Source organism: Podarcis liolepis (genome assembly GCF_965112155.1).
Source record: "Podarcis liolepis genome assembly, chromosome: 17".
Classification (NCBI taxonomy): Eukaryota; Metazoa; Chordata; class Lepidosauria; order Squamata; family Lacertidae; genus Podarcis; species Podarcis liolepis.
In genome coordinates, this window is record NC_139571.1 from 21,538,235 (window position 1) to 21,560,384 (window position 22,150).

General features: G+C 45.0%; 1 protein-coding gene across 1 annotated transcript; it reads left to right on the forward strand.

Moving 5' to 3' along the window:
- Positions 1-434: 434 nt before the first annotated feature.
- LOC310696583 (SUN domain-containing protein 3-like) lies at positions 435-20,504 on the forward strand. The gene is made up of 13 exons (XM_083482304.1): positions 435-776; positions 4,021-4,118; positions 6,681-6,794; positions 7,895-7,979; positions 9,934-10,004; positions 10,228-10,283; positions 10,989-11,029; positions 12,346-12,505; positions 13,888-13,972; positions 14,655-14,770; positions 15,898-16,065; positions 17,423-17,512; positions 19,962-20,504. The coding sequence occupies exons 1-13, from the start codon at positions 664-666 to the stop codon at positions 20,088-20,090; spliced, it is 1,326 nt and encodes a 441-aa protein (XP_083338430.1). The 5' UTR covers positions 435-663; the 3' UTR covers positions 20,091-20,504.
- Positions 20,505-22,150: the final 1,646 nt, after the last annotated feature.

Consider the following 22,150-nt stretch of genomic DNA (forward strand, 5'->3'; position numbering starts at 1 on the left):
TGGATTAGCCCATAGTGAGATTCATGTGAAACCATGCTTTTAAGAGAGCTAAACAGCAGCAGCAGCAGCAGCAGCAACAACAACAACAACAACAACAACAACAACAACAATTTATTTATACCCCACCTATCCAGCTGGGTTACCCAAGCCACTCTGGGCAGCTTCCAAACACATATTAAAACTCAATAAATCCTCAAACATGTCTTCTAAAAGTTGTGTAGTTGTTTATCTCCTTGACATCTGTTTGAGGGCGTTCCACAGGGCGGGCGCCAGTACCAAGAAGGCCTTTTGCCTGGATTCCTTCTAACAAAAGTTCTACACCTCAGGTTATCAAGCCCTAAGGGATCCAGGAGCCATTATTTATGGATCTCACCCAGTCAATCTAATCCTAACTCGTCCGCCATTATGATGTCACGAAGCCATCTCACCGCAGAGTTCCTATTATGACATCACCTACTGGACGCCTGGCAGATAATCTCCACATACTTCAGAAGTGCATTGGAAAGACAGAATGGGTGCCACTTTGATGATGACTTATTAAAAGAGGTCCTCCCTTTGGTCGTGTGTGCAATTTTGGCGGGTGTCGGTTTTCAGTGTCCATGATACAGTGGGAAGAATCCAACAGATTTGTCTCGGAATACATCCAGTCCCCCCTTCTCAAGAATGAACGGGAAGCGGTCTGTGCGGAGAAGTTTGGAGCAACCAACACAAGGCTTTCAGGATAACCCAAATATTTCCAGTGGGCCAACGGGATCCAGTGGAACGCAGTCAAACAGGTAGAGCAATATTGTGTGTATTTGTATCCTGGTAAAGTAACAGGATAGGGACGCGGGTGGCACTGTGGGTTAAACTACAGAGCCTAGGACTGGCGGTCAGAAGGTTGGCAGTTCGAATCCCCGTGACGGGGTGAGCTCCCGTTGCTCGGTCCCAGCTCCTGCCAACCTAGCACGTCGAAAGCACGTCAAAGTGCAAGTAGATAAATAAGTACCGCTCCGGCGGGAAGGTAAACGGCATTTCCATGCGCTGCTCTGGTTCGCCAGAAGCGGCTTAGTCATGCCGGCTTAGTCATGACCCGGAAGCTGTATGCCGGCTCCCTCGGCCAGTAAAGTGAGATGAGCGCCGCAACCCCAGAGTCGGTCACAAGTGGACCTAATGTTCATGGGTCCCTTTACCTTTAAAGTATCAGGATAAAAAACATGGGGGAAAAGGACACATAAGAGAACGCTTAGGTTTATAACTTTAATATTGCCAGAGGGTACCTTCAGACACGGGTAGTGCTGTTGTCTAAACCAGCATTTCCCAACCTTGGGCCTCCAGCTGTTTTTGGACTACAACTCCCATAATCCTCAGCTAGCAAGACCAGTGGTCAGGGATGATGGGAATTGTAGTTCAAAAACAGCTGGAGGCCCAAGGTTGGGAAACACTGGTCTAAACCACTGAGCCTCTTGGGCTTGCAGATCGGAAGGTTGGCGGTTCAAATCCCCATGATGGGGTGAGCTCCCGTTGCTCTGTCCCAGCTCCTGCCAACCTAGCAGTTCAAAAGCACACCAGTGCAAGTAGATAAATAGGTACCACTGTGTCAGGAAGGTAAACAGCATTTTCGTGCATTCTGGTTTCCTTCACAGTGTCCCGTTGCACCAGAAGCACTTTAGTCATGCTGGCCACATGAGTCGAAAAGCTGTCTGTGGACAAACACTGGTTCCCTCAGCCTGAAAGCGAGACGAGCGCCACAACCCCATAGTCACCTTTGACTGGACTTAACTGTCCAGGGGTTCTTTACCTCATTTACCTTTACCTTTTACCTCAGGCTGTCAGTATTTTGCAGGTGAGGTTCAAGTGCATTCCATGGCATTTCGGGTTGTGCAATTCAAGTAAATTAAAGTGCTCTGTTACTGTACCTCAACAAATTCCCTTGTGTGAGACATGCCACATATTTAACACTTTGAGCTCATGTGAGATATTTCATGTTCCTGCCGTTAATATGCATTAATTTTTTTTGTTTGGAGTCACAGTGATTTCTCTAAGGCTCCAATTAGGGTGTCTGGATGTAAAAGCAAACAGAGCTCCTACACCTATAATGAACTAATTAATGAATTACATTTCTATCCCACCTTTCCCCCCAAAGAGCTCAAAGTGGCCCCTGTGGTTTCTCTTGCCCGCTTTCTCCTCACGAAAATCCTGTGAAGTAAAATTATGTTTCCTTTTCCACAAGGGAAGCTCCACAAAGCATCTCCCAAATGGGAAGTTAACGTTTTGCAAGTTATTACAGATATCAAACTAGATTGCAAATTCCTTTACGAAGGATGCCGGTGTGGCCTTCCCATCCAATATACCTTTATTTACTGTACATTCACTATGGGCATTGCAGGCAGGATTCAACTATGTTGTTGTGTGTGTGCTATGATCTCCATTCACGCAATGGGACTTGCCCCTGCAACCCTTCAGTGTGTTCTGACTGCAGCAACCCAGTCAGATGGATGGCGTAAAAATAATAAAATAATAATAATTGAAGGAAACCTCCAAACAGGTTTAGGGGACACACAAAGGGGAGAGTTTTATTACACAAGTGGAGCTTGTTCCCCACTTTGTGCTTTGCTGTTGAAATATACTCAGAGTCAAATGTGGATTTCATGCTCCTTATTCAGTTAATAGTAGTGAGGAGGAATGGAAGTTCCCCCAAAATGTCTGCTTTATATACGGTACATTCTTTACACAATGGGCCCCACGTGATTGGCTAATTCCGGGATTCTCCTGTAGGCCAATCAGGTTGCGGATTCACTTCCACCTGGAGTTGGATTGGGTGGCTCCTGAGGACCAATTAGACTGCTGCATTCTGGATCCTATTGTTCTAGGACCAATCAGACTGCTGCAATTTGGATCCTATTCAACTCAGTACATAACAGCTGTATTCTACTTCTGGTATGCAGCACTGACTGCTGCAGAGAGAAGACGAGATCCATATCTGGGGAGTTTATCTAATATGGCATCTGTCAAACTTTTCAGTGGCTGGCTTTTGTTTTGTTTTGTTTTTTCTAGTCTATTAATTAGGATAAGAACATGGGTTACATACACATGGCATTCTCTGTATCTTGCAGAATCTTCTTAAGACAAACCTTCCCCACACCACTTCTGTCACAATGTGCAATGTCAATTTCCATGCAATTTGTTTTTACTCCCATGTGCCCTGTTCCTGGCTACAGTTAAATCATCATCATAACTTTATTATTTATACCCCGCCCATCTGTCTGGGTTGCCCCAGCCACAATGGCCACTTCCAACACATACAAAAACATCAACAAACATCAAACATTAAAAAACCTCCCAGTACAGGTGTCTTCTAAAGGTTGTATAATTATTTAACTGTTTAACATCTGATGTGAGGGCACCACTGCTGAGAAGGCCCTCTGCCTGGTTCCCTGTAACTTCACCTCGCAATGAGGGGAACCCCAGAAGGTCTTCGGAGCTGGACCTCAGAGTCCGGGCTGAATGATGGAGGTGGAGATGCTCCTTCAGGTCTACTGGGCCGAGGCCATTTAGGGCTTTGAAGGTCAGCACCAACACTTTGAATGGTGCTCGGAAATGTACCGGGAGCCAGTGTAGATCCTTTAGGACCAGCATGAACAGCTATCTGTATGGATGAAATCCATCTGTTTTTGGAGACAATGGAGGAGGACACCTTTGGGGGTGAAGACAAACATCTGGAAGGTTACAGTGGCTGCTGTAGTTGTAGAAATACTGGAGAGACATGTTTTGTTGCAGCTGGAGCAGATGAAGGCATCCGGTTGTGCTGTTGCAGATGCACAACAGGTTTTCTTCTCTCTGAGCTTCTTCCCAGCATTCATTTCTCCTCTGGTCACACACAAGATTCCTGGTGTCTACAAACAGTGTGCCGCGCAACATCCAAAGAATTTGTAGGACATCTTTCTTTCTTTTTCTGACAGAAGCATGTCCATGAAGGAATCTTAAACACAAATCGTTTTGAAGAACGCTCAGATAATTTACAGCATTTCCTTCTTTCAGCTGGTACTTGCGCAATTCCACAGGGAAATGCCCCAGAAACTCTACTACCTCAAGTGGTCAAACAACTTCAACTGCCGATGAGGGAGTAGAAACGGGGGGTAAGTTCCAAAAGCCATGCATTTATATGTTTTTATTTGGGGGGAATTTCATACCGTCAAAATTAAGAAATAACATCACAAGGCAGCATAAAATCAACAATAAAATTGCGTTTCTAAGACGAATGTATAACATATCAGTACAGTGGTACCTCGGGTTAAGTACTTAATTTGTTCCGGAGGTCCGTTCTTAACCTGAAACTGTTCTTAACCTGAAGCACCACTTTAGCTAATGGGGACTCCTGCTGCTGCCGCGCCGCCGGAGCCCGATTTCTGTTCTTATCCTGAAGCAAAGTTCTTAACATGATGCACTATTTCTGGGTTAGCAGAGTGTGTAACCTGAAGCGTATGTAACCTGAAGCGTATGTAACCTGAAGTACCACTGTAGATCTTATTAGTACATCAGCATAGTTGGATCTCCCCTTCGGGAAAGTCTAGGTAAACAGAGGTGTTTTAAGCAAGAACCTAAATGCCAGTACTGTAGGTGCCTGCCTGATGTCCGTAGGAGGAACATCCCAAAGGGGAGGTGCCACCACCCTAAAGGCCCTGGCCTTAGTGGACATAAGACAAACCTCAAGAGTCTACAGCATGGCTAAGAATGTCATTCCTGAGGATCCAAGTGCACAGGCAGAAGTATGCAAAATAATGTGGTCCTGGAGGTAACCTCGCCTGATTTTGGGCTTTATATAACAGCAGCGTTATTGCAATACCTTCAATGTGGCATGGTAATAATAATAATAATAATAATAATAATAATAATAATAATAATATATTATTTATACCCCGCCATTCTGGGCGGCTTCCAAAAAAGATTAAAAATACACTAAAATGTCACACATTAAAAACTTCCCTGAACAGGGCTGCCTTCAGATGTCGTCTGAATGTCAGGTAGTTGTTTATCTCTTTGACATCTGATGGGAGGGCGTTCCACAGGGCGGGCACCACTACCGAGAAGGCCCTCTGCCTGGTTCCCTGTAGCTTTGCTACAGAAGGCCCTCAGAGCTGGACCTCAGTGTCCGGGTAGAATGATGGGGGTGGAGATGCTCCTTCAGGTAAACTGGGCCAAGGCCATTTAGGGCTTTAAAGGTCAACACCAACACTTTGAATCGTGCTTGGAAACGTACTGGGAGCCAATGTAGGTCTTTCAAGACCAGTGTTATGTGGTCTTGGCATATGGGCAGCCAGTTAAACTCTTTCAGTACAGTTAATATGGGCTTTTGATAGGCCACTCCATTCAATAGCATTTTTGCCACTTCCTGCTCAAGCTGCAGCTTCCGGAGCAACTGTCAGGGAAGCCCCACCCAGAGTGCATTGCAGTAAACAAATTGGAAGGTCACCAATCCCTGGACTACCATAGCTAAGCTATCTTGATCCATTTCGCTTGTCTTCTTCTTCCATCATCTGTCAGAGTGAACAAGGCCATTCAGTCTTGAAACCAGGTCCGAACCCAGACTGGAATGGGTCTGAATAATCAGTATATTTCAGGAATGTCTGCAGTTGCTCCACTGCCACTGTCTCCATCACTCCCCCCACCCAAAAAACCCCAGGATATTTGCAACTGGTTGATAGCTATCACAAAGCATTGGTTTCAGGTAGAGCTTCTTTAAGATTGGCAGTACTGTCTTCACTGTAAGGTTAATCAGTTGTGTTGTGAGCGGTGGCTGGAGATAAAATGTTGTCTGAGAACCCTCTACGTAACTTGATTAAATCCACTCTTCAAAGATTTATGGGACATGTTGAGGTGAGCTTGCGCGTTGAACCATTCTCAAGTCTAGCTCAACATGTGCAAATCTCCGGAAAGACTTAACTTTGGTTAATTTCAGTACACGCTCAGTTGGTTAGACACGGAGTTATATTGCCTACCCAACAACAGTTGTTTTAAGCAATCACAAAAAGAGCACAATCAAACATCAATATTCTAGGCTGCATCAACACCTTGGTCCAGACCACACCTTGGTCAGACCACACCTGGAATACTGTGTCCAGTTATGGGCACTGCAATTTAAGGAGGTGGTTAACAAGCTGGAAGGTATGCAGAGGAAGGCAACCAAGATGATCAAGCACAATGATGAACAGTTGAAGGAGCTGGGTATGTTCAGTCTGGAAAAGAGGAGACTGAGAGGAGATATGACAGCCATCTTCAAATATCTCAAGGGCTGTCACATGGAAGAGGGAAAAAGGCTTGTTTTCTCCTGCTCTGGAGGGTAGGACTAGAACCAATAACTTCAAGTTACCAGAAAGGAGATTCTCACTAAACATCAGGAAGAACTATCTGACAGTAAGAGCTGTTTGACAGTGGAACAGTTTCCCTTGGGAGGTCCTTGGAGGTCCTTTTTAAGCAGAGGTTGGATGGTCATCTGTCATGGATGCTTTAGCTGAGATTCCTACACCCTTGAGGTCCCTTCCAACTCTACAATTCTATGATTCTAAGCTTCCAAGAAACCAATGGGAGCAGAAGAAGCAACGGGTCCATTTTCCAGATGATGCATGTTTCAATTTTAGATGGGAACACTGAATCCTAGGTGTCACTGATGTCTGGCTAATGAGATGGTGTTCTTTTGGCAGGAGAGTCATCCAACAGAGGACAGATGAGGTTCACCAGAGAAGTTATTGGGAGAGAAAATAGCTGTGGCACCTTATCATCTGACTCGTCTTGCGTATCTCAGAAGAGTCTGCTAAGTATGTATCCAGTTGCATTTGCTTGACACTAAACGTGGGACTTCCCATACTTGCGTAACAAATCTCTTCCAGACTTTTGCTTCTGTACTGTCAAGAGAGATGTTTTTGTTGTACGCTATTTGTTACTTGTGTCGAAAATGGCAATGAAATATTCGGAAATAATGTTAACTTCCTTTACAGGTTATTGTAAGACTTACAGCTGGGATGAATGCATGTGTAAGGGTATCGGGGTTGCTCAAGAGCGATCAGGCAAATGCCTCCCTGGTCGGCTGTAAAGCCTTGTTATTGGTGGAAAAAAAACCTTCACCATGCAGAGCACCACTATTCTGTGGCTCGCTCATTCACTGGCAGAATCTAAGAGTGGGCGGTCCTTAAACCTTCCCCAGCAGAGTAGTTTCTTGACACCCAGTCTGCACTTCCCCTCTCTGCGCAGAAGCCTACTGTGCAAGGAGGGCGTGGGGAACAGAGGACCTCTCTCCTCCCTGCTTTGCTCAGGCAAGGTGTCCTGGCACTGCCTCGCCTCCTCCAAGCCCTGCAGCTCCTCTCCACTGGAGGCGTGGTTACTCTCCTCCACTGACGAGGTGCTGCTTCCTATTATCTTTGTGGGCTCTCTGTAATCCATCCGGCTTTTCCCCTCTCGCCCCTGAGCCGATGGCAGTTCCCTCACAGCATGTGAAGAGCTTTGCATACTAGAAAGTACTATACCAATGTTTAATAATCTCTGCATTACAGTGGTACCTCAGGTTAAGTACTTAATTCGTTCCGGAGGTCCGTACTTAACCTGAAACTGTTCTTAACCTGAAGCACCACTTTAGCTAATGGGGCCTCCTCCTGCTGCTGTGCCGCTGGAGCATGATTTCTGTTCTCATCCTGAAGCAAAGTACTTAACCCGAGGTAATATTTCTGGGTTAGCAGAGTATGTAACCTGAAGCGTATGTAACCTGAGGTACCACTGTATTATGGTTACTGCAAACTTGCCAAAAGTTGCATTTTCAAATGGGAGAATGAGCCCATATTCTCCCCACTGTTCATAGGTAATCATATAGCCAAAGAAAAAGCAATTCCTTAAATGCTTTGTGATTTTCCCCTCTACCCTGCAGGAGCAATATGTACCATTCCCAGCAGCATAATAGTTACTGTTATCTGCCTCCCAGAATTCCTTTGTAAAGCCTGTATCTGTTTAAGGTAAGCACCAGTGCGCTGCTTTTCTTTCCCCCTTTATAAAATAAGATTTTATTAAAAACCTTTTCATAATGCAGTAAAAATAAAAAAAATTCCTTCCAGTAGCACCTTAAAGACCAACTAAGTTAGTTCTTGGTATGAGCTTTCGTGTGCATGCACACTTCTTCAGGTATCTGAAGAAGTGTGCATGCACACAAAAGCTCATACCAAGAACTAACTTAGTTGGTCTTTAAGGTGCTACTGGAAGGAATTTTTTTATTTTGACTATGGCAGACCAACACGGCTACCTATCTGTAAATAATACAGTAAGTTATGCAGCGGCCTGATTCATGCTTAAGAGCATTTTGGAAGCCTGGTCTGGAACAAGAAATGGTTCTGGTGTAAATCTTACAAACGTCACTCAGTCAATGTTGTTGTTGTTTCATAATCTTCGCAATTCTCAAGGTTGTGGACAAGATAAAATCAGCTTAGAAGCAATCAAAATCACAGAAAGGAACAGCAACCAAATATTAAAACATTATAAAGTAGACATCCATGGCAGAGACAGCAGGTAAAGCTGGACAGAACAAAAACAAAGGGATTCCTTTTCCCCAAGGAGAGTGCAGAGAACGGCTGCCTGTTGCTAATACCAAGCGAGATTCTTCATTTTTGTAGCTCTAAAGCAGGGGTCAGCAAACTTTTTCAGCAGGGGGCCAGTCCACTGTCCCTCAGACCTTGTGGGGAGCCGAACTATATTTTGAAAAAATAATAATGAATGAATTCCTATGCCCCACAAATAACTCAGAGATGCATTTTAAATCAAAGCACACATTCTACTCATGTAAAAACACGCTGATTCCCAGACCGTCCACGGGCCGGAATGAGAAGGCGATTGGGCCGGATCCGGCCCCCTGGCCTTAGTTTGCTACCCATGCTCTAAAGAAAGGTTGCCATAAATCTGGAATTTCCTGGACCTGTCCAGGATTTAACTGTTGAAAATAAGAGTCCAGGGGGAGTTTTGGAAAATTGGCAAAATGTCCAGGATTTTGAGGTTGATTGCCTAAAGAAAGCTCAACAACTTTTCTCTCCCAAATTTTACTTCCAGCAATCCTATCTAAAGGTTGTCTCCAATGCCAACCCTGCTCAGAGGAGACTCATTGAAATGAATGGTCATAACTAACTAAGGTCCATTCTTTCAATAAAGGTAAAGGGACCCCTGACCATTAGGTCCAGTCGTGGCCGACTCTGGGGTTGCGGCGCTCATCTTGCTTTATTGGCCGAGGGAGCCGGCATACAGCTTCCGGGTCATGTGGCCAGCATGACTAAGCCACTTCTGGCGAACCAGAGCAGTGCACGGAAACGCCGTTTACCTTCCCGCCAGAGCGGTACCTATTTATCTACTTGCACTTTGACATGCTTTCGAACTGCTAGGTTGGCAGGAGCTGGGACCGAGCAACGGGAGCTCACCCCGTCGCGGGGATTTGAACTGCCGACCTTCTGATCGGCAAGTCCTAGGCTCTGTGGTTTAACCCACAGCGCCACCCTTGTCCCATTCTTTCAATAGGTCTCATCTAAAAACTAAGTCGGATACAAGCCAGAGTCTCTTCGTTCCTCCTTCTGTGGAAGATCTTGTTGTACATAACACAACAGGATGTGACATCATTGCACTGTGCACTTCCTTCATATTGCCTACCTGGCAGTGGTGGGTGGGACACAAGGTGTGGTGATGTCACATCAAGCATTGTCTTATACTAGACATTATTAGGAAGAGAAACATGAAGTAGCAGCAACTCCTGCAATGCCTATCAAATGATCAGAGGTGAATTCTCCCTGGTGAGTCCAGCAGCCATTCCTTTAAAGAGGGGAGCCAGCAGTGTCACAGGATCCCCATTCCATTTCTGTAGACTTTGCTGGATCTCAAGAGTTGTGTCATCATGACTATCAGCCGTTTGACAACACAGCCTTATTTCCTCTCCAGAGACCAATGCACTATGGCGAACTTCGCGAAGTCTCTGAAGTTCTTGTCTATAACAGTCCCAACCATTTGTGGTGAGTATTTGTAGGGTTCCATTCTTAATTTTAGGTGAGACAAACCAAGTTTCACTTACCTGTTATTAGGGCTGGGCAATATATCAAATCTATCTCATCCAAAAGTGGTTGGAAGTTCGTATCGTGATATTGGTTTCAAAGTTTTTGACCTGGCGATAAATCACGAATCGTGGTGTGTGTTTTATTATTATTATCAATAAGTGTTTCTTGCTTATTTCTCTAGCCGCCATTTACTGCTCGTGTCTCTGCATGAGGCTTTCAGACGGCCTGTCATCAAAGGTGAGCTCCTTTCTGGACGGGAACGTAAACTGAAGTCAGTCAAAGCGAGAAGCAGCTACTGTAGGTGCTTTCCTGGGCAAAGGTGTAAAGCATAGGATTGAGACAGGCAGCTTCTAGAGTATCTAGAAATTGGCACAAGGAAAAGCACGTTGAGTGGGTAGGAGGCCTAAACAAGCTTTTGTTTAAACTATCAGCATGCCTTAAGGTGGAATGTTATGACTCCGGGTTCATAACATTTTTGACATCTAGGATAGAACACCTCTGAGAATGTGCAGAGTTTCTTCTCCCCACCCCCCATAAAGGGGAGGATTTAGGTAGGTGGCACTCATCCCATGAAATAAGAAGAATAGTTTGCCCTGAAAGTAGGGTTGCCATATTTTGAACAGCAAAAAAGAGAACGCTATGACAACTCTCATTTTAAATACCCCTACTGTATGTAGCCTATAGAAGCTCTGATATATTTCTGAGGTGGGCAGGAGAAGAGGAAAGCAATTCTTCAACCACCAGTTATGTCTATGTCTCATCCAGAAAGTACAGCCAGGGACTTTGTGGCAATTTTTTTAAAAAATCCACCCGGACAGAAGTTTTAACTCTGAAAAAGAGGACGTGTCCTGGGAAAAAAGGCCACATGGCAACCCTACAAAGGCCCAAATATATTATTAACGCTGAGGTATATCTGTTTGTTTTTCCCCCTTCTTTTTATAGGAGCTTACACAACTGTATGAAACTGAGCTGAAATCGTTGTGGTAAGAGGGCTTTTCAGATAAGAATCCTGCTTAAATGCACATGTCGCTAGGTTGGTCGTTACTCCTTGTTGGAGCCTTGTGGGTGAATATCTAGGCTGCTCAGAGGGAACACAGGATAAAATTCTCTCTGATTAAAAACAAAAATGGTTGAAGTTCTATACCCAGGTGCACCTTGGTGGGCTTAACTTCAGAGCAGCCATAAAGAGGATTGCATACCCTCCAAGTGCCCCGATTTTCCAGGGTCCGGAATTACGGAATCCTGTTTCCATGGAAAATAAAACCCCTGCACCCAATGAAGGAAACAGTTAACCCGTTTCAAATTCTTTCACTGCAATGCTTCAGCACCCAGCCACTTCTTAGGACAGGCATAGGCAAACTCGGCCCTCCAGATGTTTTGGGACTGCAGCTCCCATCATCCCTGGCCACTGGTCCTGTTAGCTAGGGGTGATGGGAGTTGTAGTCCCAAAACATCTGAAGGGCCAAGTTTGCCTGTGCCTGTCTTAGGAAATGTGGGGAGTGTTGACTCCTTTAAATGGAGCCTGACACTTGTCTAGTCAGAAGAAAGTCCCACTGTATTCCCTGGAGCTTACTCTCAGGTAACTGGGTCAAGACTGGGCAGCCTTACGCTGAAATCTGAAGCGTTTTGACTCAGAACTAATTCCTACTGAGTTCAATAGCATTTACTCTCTGGCAAGTTCCTGATCATGTTCACAGTTTCTTCTATTATTATTATTATTATTATTATTATTATTATTATTATTATTATTATTATTCCCCACCTTTTTCACTGACAGGGACTCAAGGCAGCTTACCACTAAAATTTTATTTCATTCCCTTTATCTGTGGAAGGTGTTGCTCACGATCCCTCCCCTCACACTTTTTTTTCCCTTTACGACAACCCAGCGAGGTAGGTGAGGCGGAGAGGTTGCATTGGCTCAAGGCGACCAGTGTCAGTGTGTATATGGCGTACATCTGTGCAGGAGATCAAACACAAGAGAAGCTTCCTGGTGTCCTATTTTCATCGGAGAAATGTTGGAGGGGTTGGAATAGGATGTCCCAGTCTGAACCTGAGAAATGCTGGAGGGGAGGGAATTGCGTTGCAAGACACACTTAGCAGGAAACTTGGCACCACATGACTTACCTGTATGTTGAAATTAGCCTTTGACCGATCATCCAGAAAAAGCCCTAATCTGCAGGTACCTGTTGATGGTACCTCAAATTACTATCGCATCGCAGCCGGTTGGAGAACCGGGTTCCTCCTGCTGGACAAGCAAATGATTCCTGATGTTTACATTGCTCCTATTTTTCATCTCAAGGAAGTCGCAGAATTTGCTCGAGGAACAAATCCATGAAATCCAGGGCCTTAAAAAGGAGACAGATCGCCTGCGTGCCGAAATCAACAGCATCAATGAAGGCATCCTGAAATCTGTGAAGGAAATCCTGGAGGAGAGTGATATCCCGGGAGAGAACAAAGATGTAAGATGCTGGAAAAGGCAACTCTCTGCTTTGCACTTCATACCCTCATTACAGGCTCGTCTTGCTGTTGTCATAACCCGGCAGCTTTAAAAACAAAACAATGGGGAACAGTTAGCCTTGTTCCCTATCAAAAGTATATACCATATTTTTTGCTCTATAAGACTCACTTTTTCCCTCCTCCGAAAACTAGGTGCGTCTTGTGGTCTGGTGTGTCTTATACGGTATATAAAAAAGCAAGCCCACTCATAAACACAGCCTCCTGTGAGGGCAATGGTTTCCTTACCTGCTAAGTTCAGAGGAATCCCTGTCTGTTCCAGAGGATTCTGGGATGTATTCAAGGGTAGATGCTAATTTCACACAGGTCAGCCTGTTGGGCATCGCTGTCATTCCATGCAAACTGAGAGTGTGTCCCAGAATAGTGGGAGGGTTGCATGGTATATACCCTTTTACTGCTTTTAAAAGAAAGCGCAACACTGGAAATATACCGTATTTTTTGCTCTATAAGACTCACTTTTTCCCTCCTAAAAAGTAAGGAGAAATGTGTGTGCGTCTTATGGAGTGAATGCAGGCTGCGCAGCTATCCCAGAAGCCAGAACAGCAAGAGGGATCACTGCTTTCGCTGCACAGCGATCCCTCTTGCTGTTCTGGCTTCTGAGATTCAGAATATTTTTTTCTTGTTTTCCTCCTCCAAAAACTAGGTGCGTCTTGTGATCTGGTGCATCTTATAGAGCGAAAAATACGGTAACTTTCACACACATACTGCAGTGCTTGGCTATGTATACATTGTCACTGTTTGTATGAAAGTTAATTTGTTAACGGATTAAGAAATACTGGAAGATGTCTGGATTTTGCCTTCAAGGTCTTAAGGTATGAGAGATTCTTAACCACCCCTGCCCACCCCAGCCAGTTAAAACGCACGCCCCCTCCTGCCAATTCTCACCGGCCAGCGTCATCCCTATGCTCACATTCCCTGCCATTCCAGCAAATCTTAACTTTGGAGTTAGGGCCATGTGTTTGCTGAGATAATATTTTAGGATTGCCATACATCCGGACATAGCTGGAATACTGCAGTCGGAAGCAGTGTCTGGGCGAAAATTGCTTAAATGTCCAGGAAAATCCAGGCAAGTTTGCCCAAAACAAAGCTAAATAACTTTTGTGTCTGGATTTTTCACTTTTTGAAATATGGCAACCCTATCATATCTTGCTTTGCCATATAAGCGCATGATGCGCATTTGTCCATATTCATGCAACTGCTGCACGTAGAGCCTTAAGCTGCATTGTTCAAACTCCTTGGATAATTCATGTGTTGCAATGCATGCCTTTGATATCTGCAGTGACTCTGCCCTGAGGTCTCCCTGACTGGGTCTTTCTCTCTTTCACAGCAAGTGCTCACAACGATCAACTTGGCTTTTAAGAAGATTTATGAAGATCATGTGCAAATGGCTGATTGGGCTCAGAAAACAATAGGTAACAATAGACTATGCTCTTTTCTTATTACCTGAATAAATGAAGCTACTTCCCCCTGCCTTTTAGGGCTGAGCAAATGAAACCCATTAAGACTGTTGCCCAAAGTACTTAGGTAAAGGTAAAGGGACCCCTGACCGTTAGGTCCAGTCTTGGACAACTCTGGGATTGGGGGGCTCATCTCACTTTATTGGCCAAGGGAGCCGGCATACAGCTTCTGGGTCATGTGGCCAGCATGACTAAGCCGCTTCTGGCGAACCAGAGCAGTGCACGGAAACACCATTTACCTTCCCGCCGGAGCGGTACCTATTTATCTACTTGCACTTTGACGTGCTTTCGAACTGTTAGGTTGGCAGGAGCAGGGACCGAACAATGGGAGCTCACCCCGTTGTGGGGATTCGAACCGCCGACCTTCTGATCGGCAAGTCCTAGGCTCTGTGGTTTAACCCACAGCGCCACCCGTGTCCCTATTCTGGGGGAGGTTTCCAAAAAAAATCTCAACAAATTGGGTTTGCAGGTGTCAGGAATTTTACTTTTTGATCCACCCAGACTCTCCTTATGTGGCAATGAGAAACTGTGCTATGGTCAGTGAAGTACAGATTGGATGGAAATTTAGGTCTTGTGGGTCAGTAGAGCTTGCTCTCGCTCTGTTAATTCTAATCTTCTTCTTTTTTTATCTCTATAGGAGCCACAATTGATAAAGACAGGACATCTAAGAGTTATGTACCTGAGAGTATGCAAAACTGCTGGTTTCAATGGCTTTTTGTGTCTTCAACAAATCCTCCTGATACTGTTCTGCAGGTACGGTAGACTACCTGTATTCTATCACTGGTAGTACAGGTTCGGAGCAGTATTAGGATTCTTCAGTCATCCATTCTCCAAACTCTCATTTTCCTGCCTATCCTCCAGGTGTCCGTTTTCCAGGGACAGTCCTGGAATTACAGAAGCCATCCTAGTTTCTGATTTGATCCCAGCACGTTCCAGTTTTCCTTATTCCTCTACTCGAAGTCTTGGAGACTTATTTGGCACTAATCCCAGATAAATACAGACAACTGTTTTGTTTGTTTGTTTGTTTTATTAACAATTTCAACATAACAAAATATCAGAACATATCTTCATTGTTTCCCCCCTTCCCCCCACCTCCCCAACAAACCCTCCCCCCCAAATACTTCCCTCAGATCATAGTAGTCCTTATCTCGCAGTTTGTATGTCAGTTTAGCCAGTTCTGCATAGTTCATCAATTTCTCTTGCCACTGTTCTTTTGTTGGGGTTTCCTCATTCTTCCATCCAGAGCCAGTGTGGTGTAGTGGTTAAGAGCAGTGGACTCCTAATCTGGTGAACCAGGTTTGATTTCCCGCTCCTCCACATGCAGCTGTTGGGTGACCTTGGGCTAGTCACACTTCTCTGAGGTCTCTCAGCCCCACTCACCTCACAGAGTGCTTGTTGTGGGGGAGGAAGGGAAAGGAGAATGTTAGCTGCTTTGAGACTCCTTCAGGTAGTGATAAAGCGGGATATCAAATCCAAAACTCTCTTCTTCCATCCTTGTGCTACCAAGACTCTAATACAGACAACTGTTTATCAAGCTGTCATCATTACTGTGTAGCTGCCCCATTCTTAAACCAGCCATTCACCTCCATGCCAAAACTTCCCTGTATCAGGAAGTTTTTAATATTTGACATTATGTTTTTATAGGTGTTGATAACCACCCAGAGTGGCCTGGGGTATAAATAATAAAATTGTTGTCATTGTTATAATATCTGCCTCACTTGCATAGCAGGCCCGAACAGAAATTGTAGGAGGTCGGTAACCAATGATCATCTGTACTCGGCCGCAGAAGTCAGTTTATATATATTGGACCCAAACTGCAACTATGCCTGGGATGGTGGGAGTATCATGTTTTAGTCACTTGAGTTGCTTCCTGTCTCTAGCCAGATGTTTATCCTGGAAACTGCTGGGCTTTCCGGGGTTCTGAGGGCCAAGTAGTAATTAAACTGCCGGAGAAAATCCAACCAACGGCCGTTACGGTTCAGCACATCTCTAAAGCTATCTCTCCCTCCGGAGGAGTCAACAGTGCCTTGAAGGACTTCTGGGTTTTTGTGAGTATTAATGTTCAACTCGGCATTGCGGTCCTCTTAGATAAAGCTGTAATTTCAGGCACTGGGAGGGCTACTCAGGAAGCCCAGATGCGTGGGCTGCTTCTCACGGACAGGGCATGGGTTAAGGAGAACTAACACACATCACCATGTCAAGCTCAACCAGAACTGGGGAGCACTCTAGGAGGCTGCCTCATGTTGAGTGAGATCACCAGTCCACATAGCTCAGTAATGTCTACACACTCCAGTAATGTTTATACACCAGTGGTGGCAGCTCTCCTGCGTTTGAAGGCCAGTTGGTGTAGAGTGAGGAGGCCAGGGGGCCATGGCCCTGGGTGCAAATTTCTGACAGGGCACAACCAGGCACCCCCACAACAGGTTCCCTCATTGAGGCCTGAGCCACGGGGAGGCAAGCTGCACCCAGGCAAGGCTCACTGCAAGGACAGGAGGGCGAGGTGATACAGCAGCGCTCCTGGCTTTGCGTTTCTCTGCCTTATCTCTGCTCCCAGATTGGGGCTAGTTGGCAAGGAGAGACTCCCTTGATTAAATGCTGGCCAGAGAAGGGGCTGACTACTGTCCAGTCCACCATAGGGTATAACACTTGCCCTGCCCCGGGCAGCAGCAACCCACGCTACGTCCACTTGAGGCAAGAGCCAGACTCTGGTCTTTTCTGTATGGTTGCCTACGTTCTGTCCATGTTTTTGCATGTCTGTCCTCTTAGCCTGCCAGGTTACTGGCCTCTTTATCGTCTTGCCCTCCAGTTTGCCTGAATCCTTCCTCCAGCTCCTTTTTGATAGGGTGCCTTCAGCTAGATCAGGCGTGGGGATTTGTGTAGAGCAAGCGCCACATTCTGTCACCAGCCACCCAAGGGCCACATGCCAGAGCAAAAGTAGGCAGAGAAGCAGGTGTGACTCTTAAGCTTTGTCCAGTAAAAGTCGGACGTTTCTACATATTCATATTCTTCCTTGATATACCACTTCATATTTCAAGAGACATCTCTAAGTGGTTTATGTGCCACACGTTCCATCTTCCCATCCTCCCATCCAGACATGGGAGAGGCACTGTCACAGTTCAATGACACAAGTCATCCAGGCAAAAGCACCCGAGGAGGCTGCAGTGTGGGGACATTGAGGGGTGGGGCCTGGGGATAGGGGGTGGGACCTGGGGAAAATCCTGGGCACCAGACAAAGAAAGCTAGAGAGACACATGTAACCATCATCCCTGGGCTTGACCTATGGACGTAATTAACTCTGCCCCTGCAGCAGCCTCCCAGGGTGCCACCTTAATAAAGAATTGTTTTCCAGACCGCCCTTTCTGCCACTAATTTCAGCTCCCCGCTACTTCTGGCTTTCCATTTTAGGGGCTAGAGGATGAAACACGAGAAGAAACTCTACTGGGGAAATTCATGTATGATATTGAGAAAGAAGCCATTCAGACATTCCAACTGAAGGTACCCTAACTAATAATAATAATAACAACAACAATAATAATAAATTTATTTGTACCCTGCCCATCTGACTGGATTGCCCCAGCCACTCTAGGTGGCTTCCAGCATATATAAAAACATAGCAAAACATTAAACCTTAAAAAGCTTCCCAATACAGTCATACCTTGGAAGTCAAACGGAATCCATTCTGGAAGTTTGTTCAACTTCCAAAACATTTGGAAACCAAAGCACAGCTTCTGATTGGCTGCAGGAAGTTCCTGCAGCCAATCGGAAGCCGTGGAAGTCCTGTCGGATGTTCGGCTTACAAAAATAGTTTGCAAACTGATACAGTCACTTCTGGGTTTGCGGCGTTCGGGAGCCAAAACGTTCGAGAACTAAGCTGTTTGAAAACCAAGGTACGACTGTACAGGGCTGCCTTCAGATGTTTCCTAAAAGTTATATAATTACTCATCTCCTTAATATTTGAGGGGAGGGTGTTCCACAGGGCGGGTGCCACTACCGAGAAGGCCCTCTGCCTAGTTCCCTGTAACCTCGCTTCTCACAGTGAGGGAACCGCCAGAAGGCCCTCAGAGCTGGACCTCAGTGTCCGGGCTAAGCGATGGGGGTGGAGACGCTCCTTCAGGTATAGTGAGCTGAGGCCATTTAGGGCTTTAAAGGTGAGCACCAACACCTTAAATTATACTTGGAAACATACAGGGAGCCAATGTAGATCTTTCAGGACTAAGCATGAGAGCAATGGGGTATCCAAATGGAAGAAGCCCACTTGCAATGGGCTGCCCAAAAGCAGTGTTACGAGACAAATCCTTGTGTACAGGACAGTTGCTCCACTGCTGTTATGCACTGAGTTGAATAGGATCCAAAATGCAGCAGTCTGATTGGTCCACAGGAGCCACCCAATCCATCTCCAGGTGGAAGTGAATCCACAAGCTGATTGGCCTACAGGAGAATCCTGGAATTAGCCAATCACGTGGGGCCCATTGTGTAAATAATGAATATGAAGCAGACATTCTGGGGAAACTTCCATTCCTCCTCACCACTATGAGCTGAATAAAGAGCATGAAATCCACTCTCGACTCCGAGTATATTTCAACTGCCTTCTTCTAGGGATTGGGTCTCTGCGTCTGATCTTCACAGCTCTTTTCCTGAATGCCCTGTTGGTACTTCATCAGCATGAAAGAACCGACAAATTAGATGGCAGGGACCAAAACAAAAGGCAACTCCTGTTAGCATCAATGGGAAGACCGGAGTTGCTTTTCATATACAGATTAAAATATGTGTGGGTGCATTACTCCAGTCTAATTTGAATAATGCTCATATGTGGACAAGCCTTTGCCTCCCAGTCATTTTACATAAATGGGGTGTGTGGATGGCTGGTACGGCAAAGTACAGTAGGAGGAGAGACTTTGTCTGTGTGGGCAACCTTGCATAGAGGACCTGTACCACTATTTATTGCAATGCCTGCTATATATAGAACCAAGAGACCAATTTATAAAACCCCTCCTTACGAATGGAACACACTCGAACAGGGCAGAAAGAGTGAAATGGCTGCTGAGTGATACTGATGACTTCATAACTTATAAAGTAGCACTATATGCATTGGCAGCTAAGAAGATCAGGAGAAAAGAACTACGGTAGATAAAATAGTGGTCAATTGCAAAGGTGATTTGGACATTTATTTATTTTTCGTTCTGCTGCTCATTGTGTGCATATCCAATAAGGGATCTGCAAATCTCAACTTTTTTCCAATTTTTTTTATTGATTTTCCAAAAAAAATTAGACAAACAAACAAACATATATCTTAACTATACTTAATCCAATCTCAGTAACATTGTTAAGTGACTTCCTCAAATCCCCCTGGCTGAGTTTCAGTGTATATCATTGTAACAGTTTTCCAAAACCTATTTTCTCAAAAAATTAACTTATTCACTTAACATCTTTCTTTCTTTCCATTTTAACTTTAAACATATTATTCTCTAACATTACATATTTAAATCCTATCTGATATTTGCAAGTTTTTCCAATTAAGTTATCTTAACATATTTGACTAAATAGTATTTAAATTTCTTCCATTCCTGCTGGTACTCCTCCTCCTTCTGGTCACGGAATCTTCCAGTCAGGACGGCTAGCTCCGCAAAGTCCATCATCTTCATCTAGGTGATTTGGACATTTAAGCTGGCACATTCTATCTGAGAACCCCCTGCTATTCTCTTTTTGTTTCCTTTGTGAATGATGGCATGGCCTTTGGCTAGTGCAACAAAGTTGGTGATGATGACGGTGAATGGGGTGTGTGCCCTGAACTCTCCCCCTGTGAAGTTGGGCTCTCCTTGGAAGATTAAAAAAATAAATAAATCTGCTAGAACAATTTGAGATGATGACAAAAGTACTGGTGAAGCACAGCAAAGTTTTACACATTTGATTCCGTTTGTTCTTTCTCTTCTCATCTGCATTTCAGAACGAGCATTTAAAACAGTTTCAGCATATAAAATTCAAGGTGCTGAGCAACTGGGGCAACTCAGAGTTCACCTGTATTTATCGACTCCGGGTGCATGGGAAGATGGTCGGTTCCTCGCCCATCGGATGAAGGCAGGGGGTGAAAAATCTTGCAAGATGAATAAAAGGAACGAAAACAGGAGTACCAACGCCCATCGTACTGAGCAAACTGTAAAGAGCACTCGCAGCTCACACTGACGTTTTCCTAGGGGAGGGTGGAGAGGGAAGTTTGGAGGGGGAGGAAGGGAAGAATCCTAATTATGCCAAGATATTTAAAGTCTGACAGGTGTTCATGACGGAAAGACCCAATCTGTGGTCTGCCCAAGAAACCAAGACAAGAATGACAGGGGAAATTTCAGATGATCAATGCAAAGTCGTGGCACTGGCAAATTGATCTTAAGTCACGTGAATATTTTTGATCCTGTCCAGTTTTCTGTGGAAAGGGGGGAGGGGAATAGTTATGAAAGTAGGCAATGTCCCAATAAAGATTTCTGTCTAGACTGAAGTGTGTAGAGGCCAGTGAGCTGTTCGTGGAAAGGGTGCCTCTGATTTATGCGATATATTGCTTTGAGTTAAGCTGTTCTAAGTGCTGTCTTCCATGGACTGTGCTGTGGCTGTGTTCTAGAATGTTCCTCTTATCTTATACAATGTTTTAGACTTCCGTCAACACCTCTGATGATTTTTCGTTCTTTATCACCTATTCTGCATTTCTTAATTTCTCTATTACTCTTAATTATCATTAACTAATAGTTCTCCTCATAGTCTTTCTTGCAATATTTCAAATAGTCCTCCTTACAAAACTTCTTGCAGTCCTACTAGTGTAAACTGTTCATTACAATTACTTTTCAGATAGTTCGTATATTTACTCCAATCTTCTAAGAATCTCTGGTCCCGCAGGTTTCGAATCCTTCCTGTTAATTTATCTAATTCTGCATAGTCCGTTAATTTCATCCGGATTACTGATTTTTCTAAGTGGGGATCCTCTGATAAGCTTCCAAGGAACACCAGAACACAGTCTGAAAAACGCGCAGGAGAAACAGATCAAGGAATGTTTTCTACCACAGACACCTTGGTTCCATCAGGATCTCGCATGTTTTGACCCAGATGGAAGAGGAGCAAGGAGCAGGAGCAGGGGGCGTCTGGCAGGCTGGGACCCAGGGATGGTGGTCCTCCCCTTGGGATTCTAGATATTGGAGAGGGGGAATCAGATCTGCCAACTTGCTCCACTGGCCCTCCTGCAGAGCACAATACTGTGGTCAAGAACTAGGCATCACCTCCATAGTTGGGATCAGAAGCATAGGCCTAGACCCATGTGCAGCAGTCCTATAGGGCAAGAGAGTCTCATGACTGAGCTTTCCCCATGTCTTTAAAACTTTGTGTCAACTGTTGGGACAGCTTTGTAGTTTCCGTCTGGATAAGAACCTCTTGCATTGTCATGTACCTTGGAATCATGACATCGGGATCTTGTGCTTCTCACAAAGCCTGTGAAGCCTGTATAAAGATATATATCTTACTCTCAAGTAAGAGATGCTGTCGTCGTGTTTTGCAATCCGAAACATCTGGAGAGCGCCAGGTTGGGAACAGACAGAGAAATTAACGGACATGTTTTTTAAAAACTTACCTTTTTAAGCAAAACATGGCCCCTTACTGGCGTACCCCAGTTAAAAACCATCATGAAAATACTGGTTGCAATTCAACAATATAATACAGTCATACCTTGGGTTACAGACACTTCAGGTTGCGCATTTTCGGGTTGCGCACCACGCCGAACCCGGAAATACCAGAACAGGTTACTTCCAAGTTTTGGAGCATGCACAGAAGCACTAAATCGTGCTTTGCGCATGCGCAGAAGCGCCGAATCGCAACCCACGCGTGTGCAGACGCCGTGCTGTGGGTTGCGAACGTGCCTCCCGCACAGATCACGTTCGCAACCCGAGCATCCACTGTAGTACCTCAGGTTAAGAACTTAATTTGTTCTGGAGGTCCGTTCTTAACCTGAAACTCTTCTTAACCTAAGGTACCACTTTAGCTAATGGGGGCCTCCCGCTGCCGCCGCACAATTTCTCTTCTCATCCTGAAGCAAAGTTCTTAACCTGAGGTACTATTTCTGGGTTAGCGGACCGAGGTACCACTGTATGCAAAACTTGATGG

What these genes read in the sequence shown, in the direction of transcription:
- LOC310696583 (XM_083482304.1), top strand. Translation starts at nt 664, where the DNA reads ATGAACGGGAAGCGGTCTGTGCGGAGAAGTTTGGAGCAACCAACACAA. An exon ending in ATCTCAGAAGAGTCTGCTAA is followed by an intron (nt 6,795 to 7,894) that starts GTATGTATCCAG and finishes TCTACCCTGCAG; the next exon opens with GAGCAATATGTACCATTCCC. An exon ending in TTGGGCTCAGAAAACAATAG is followed by an intron (nt 13,973 to 14,654) that starts GTAACAATAGAC and finishes TTATCTCTATAG; the next exon opens with GAGCCACAATTGATAAAGAC.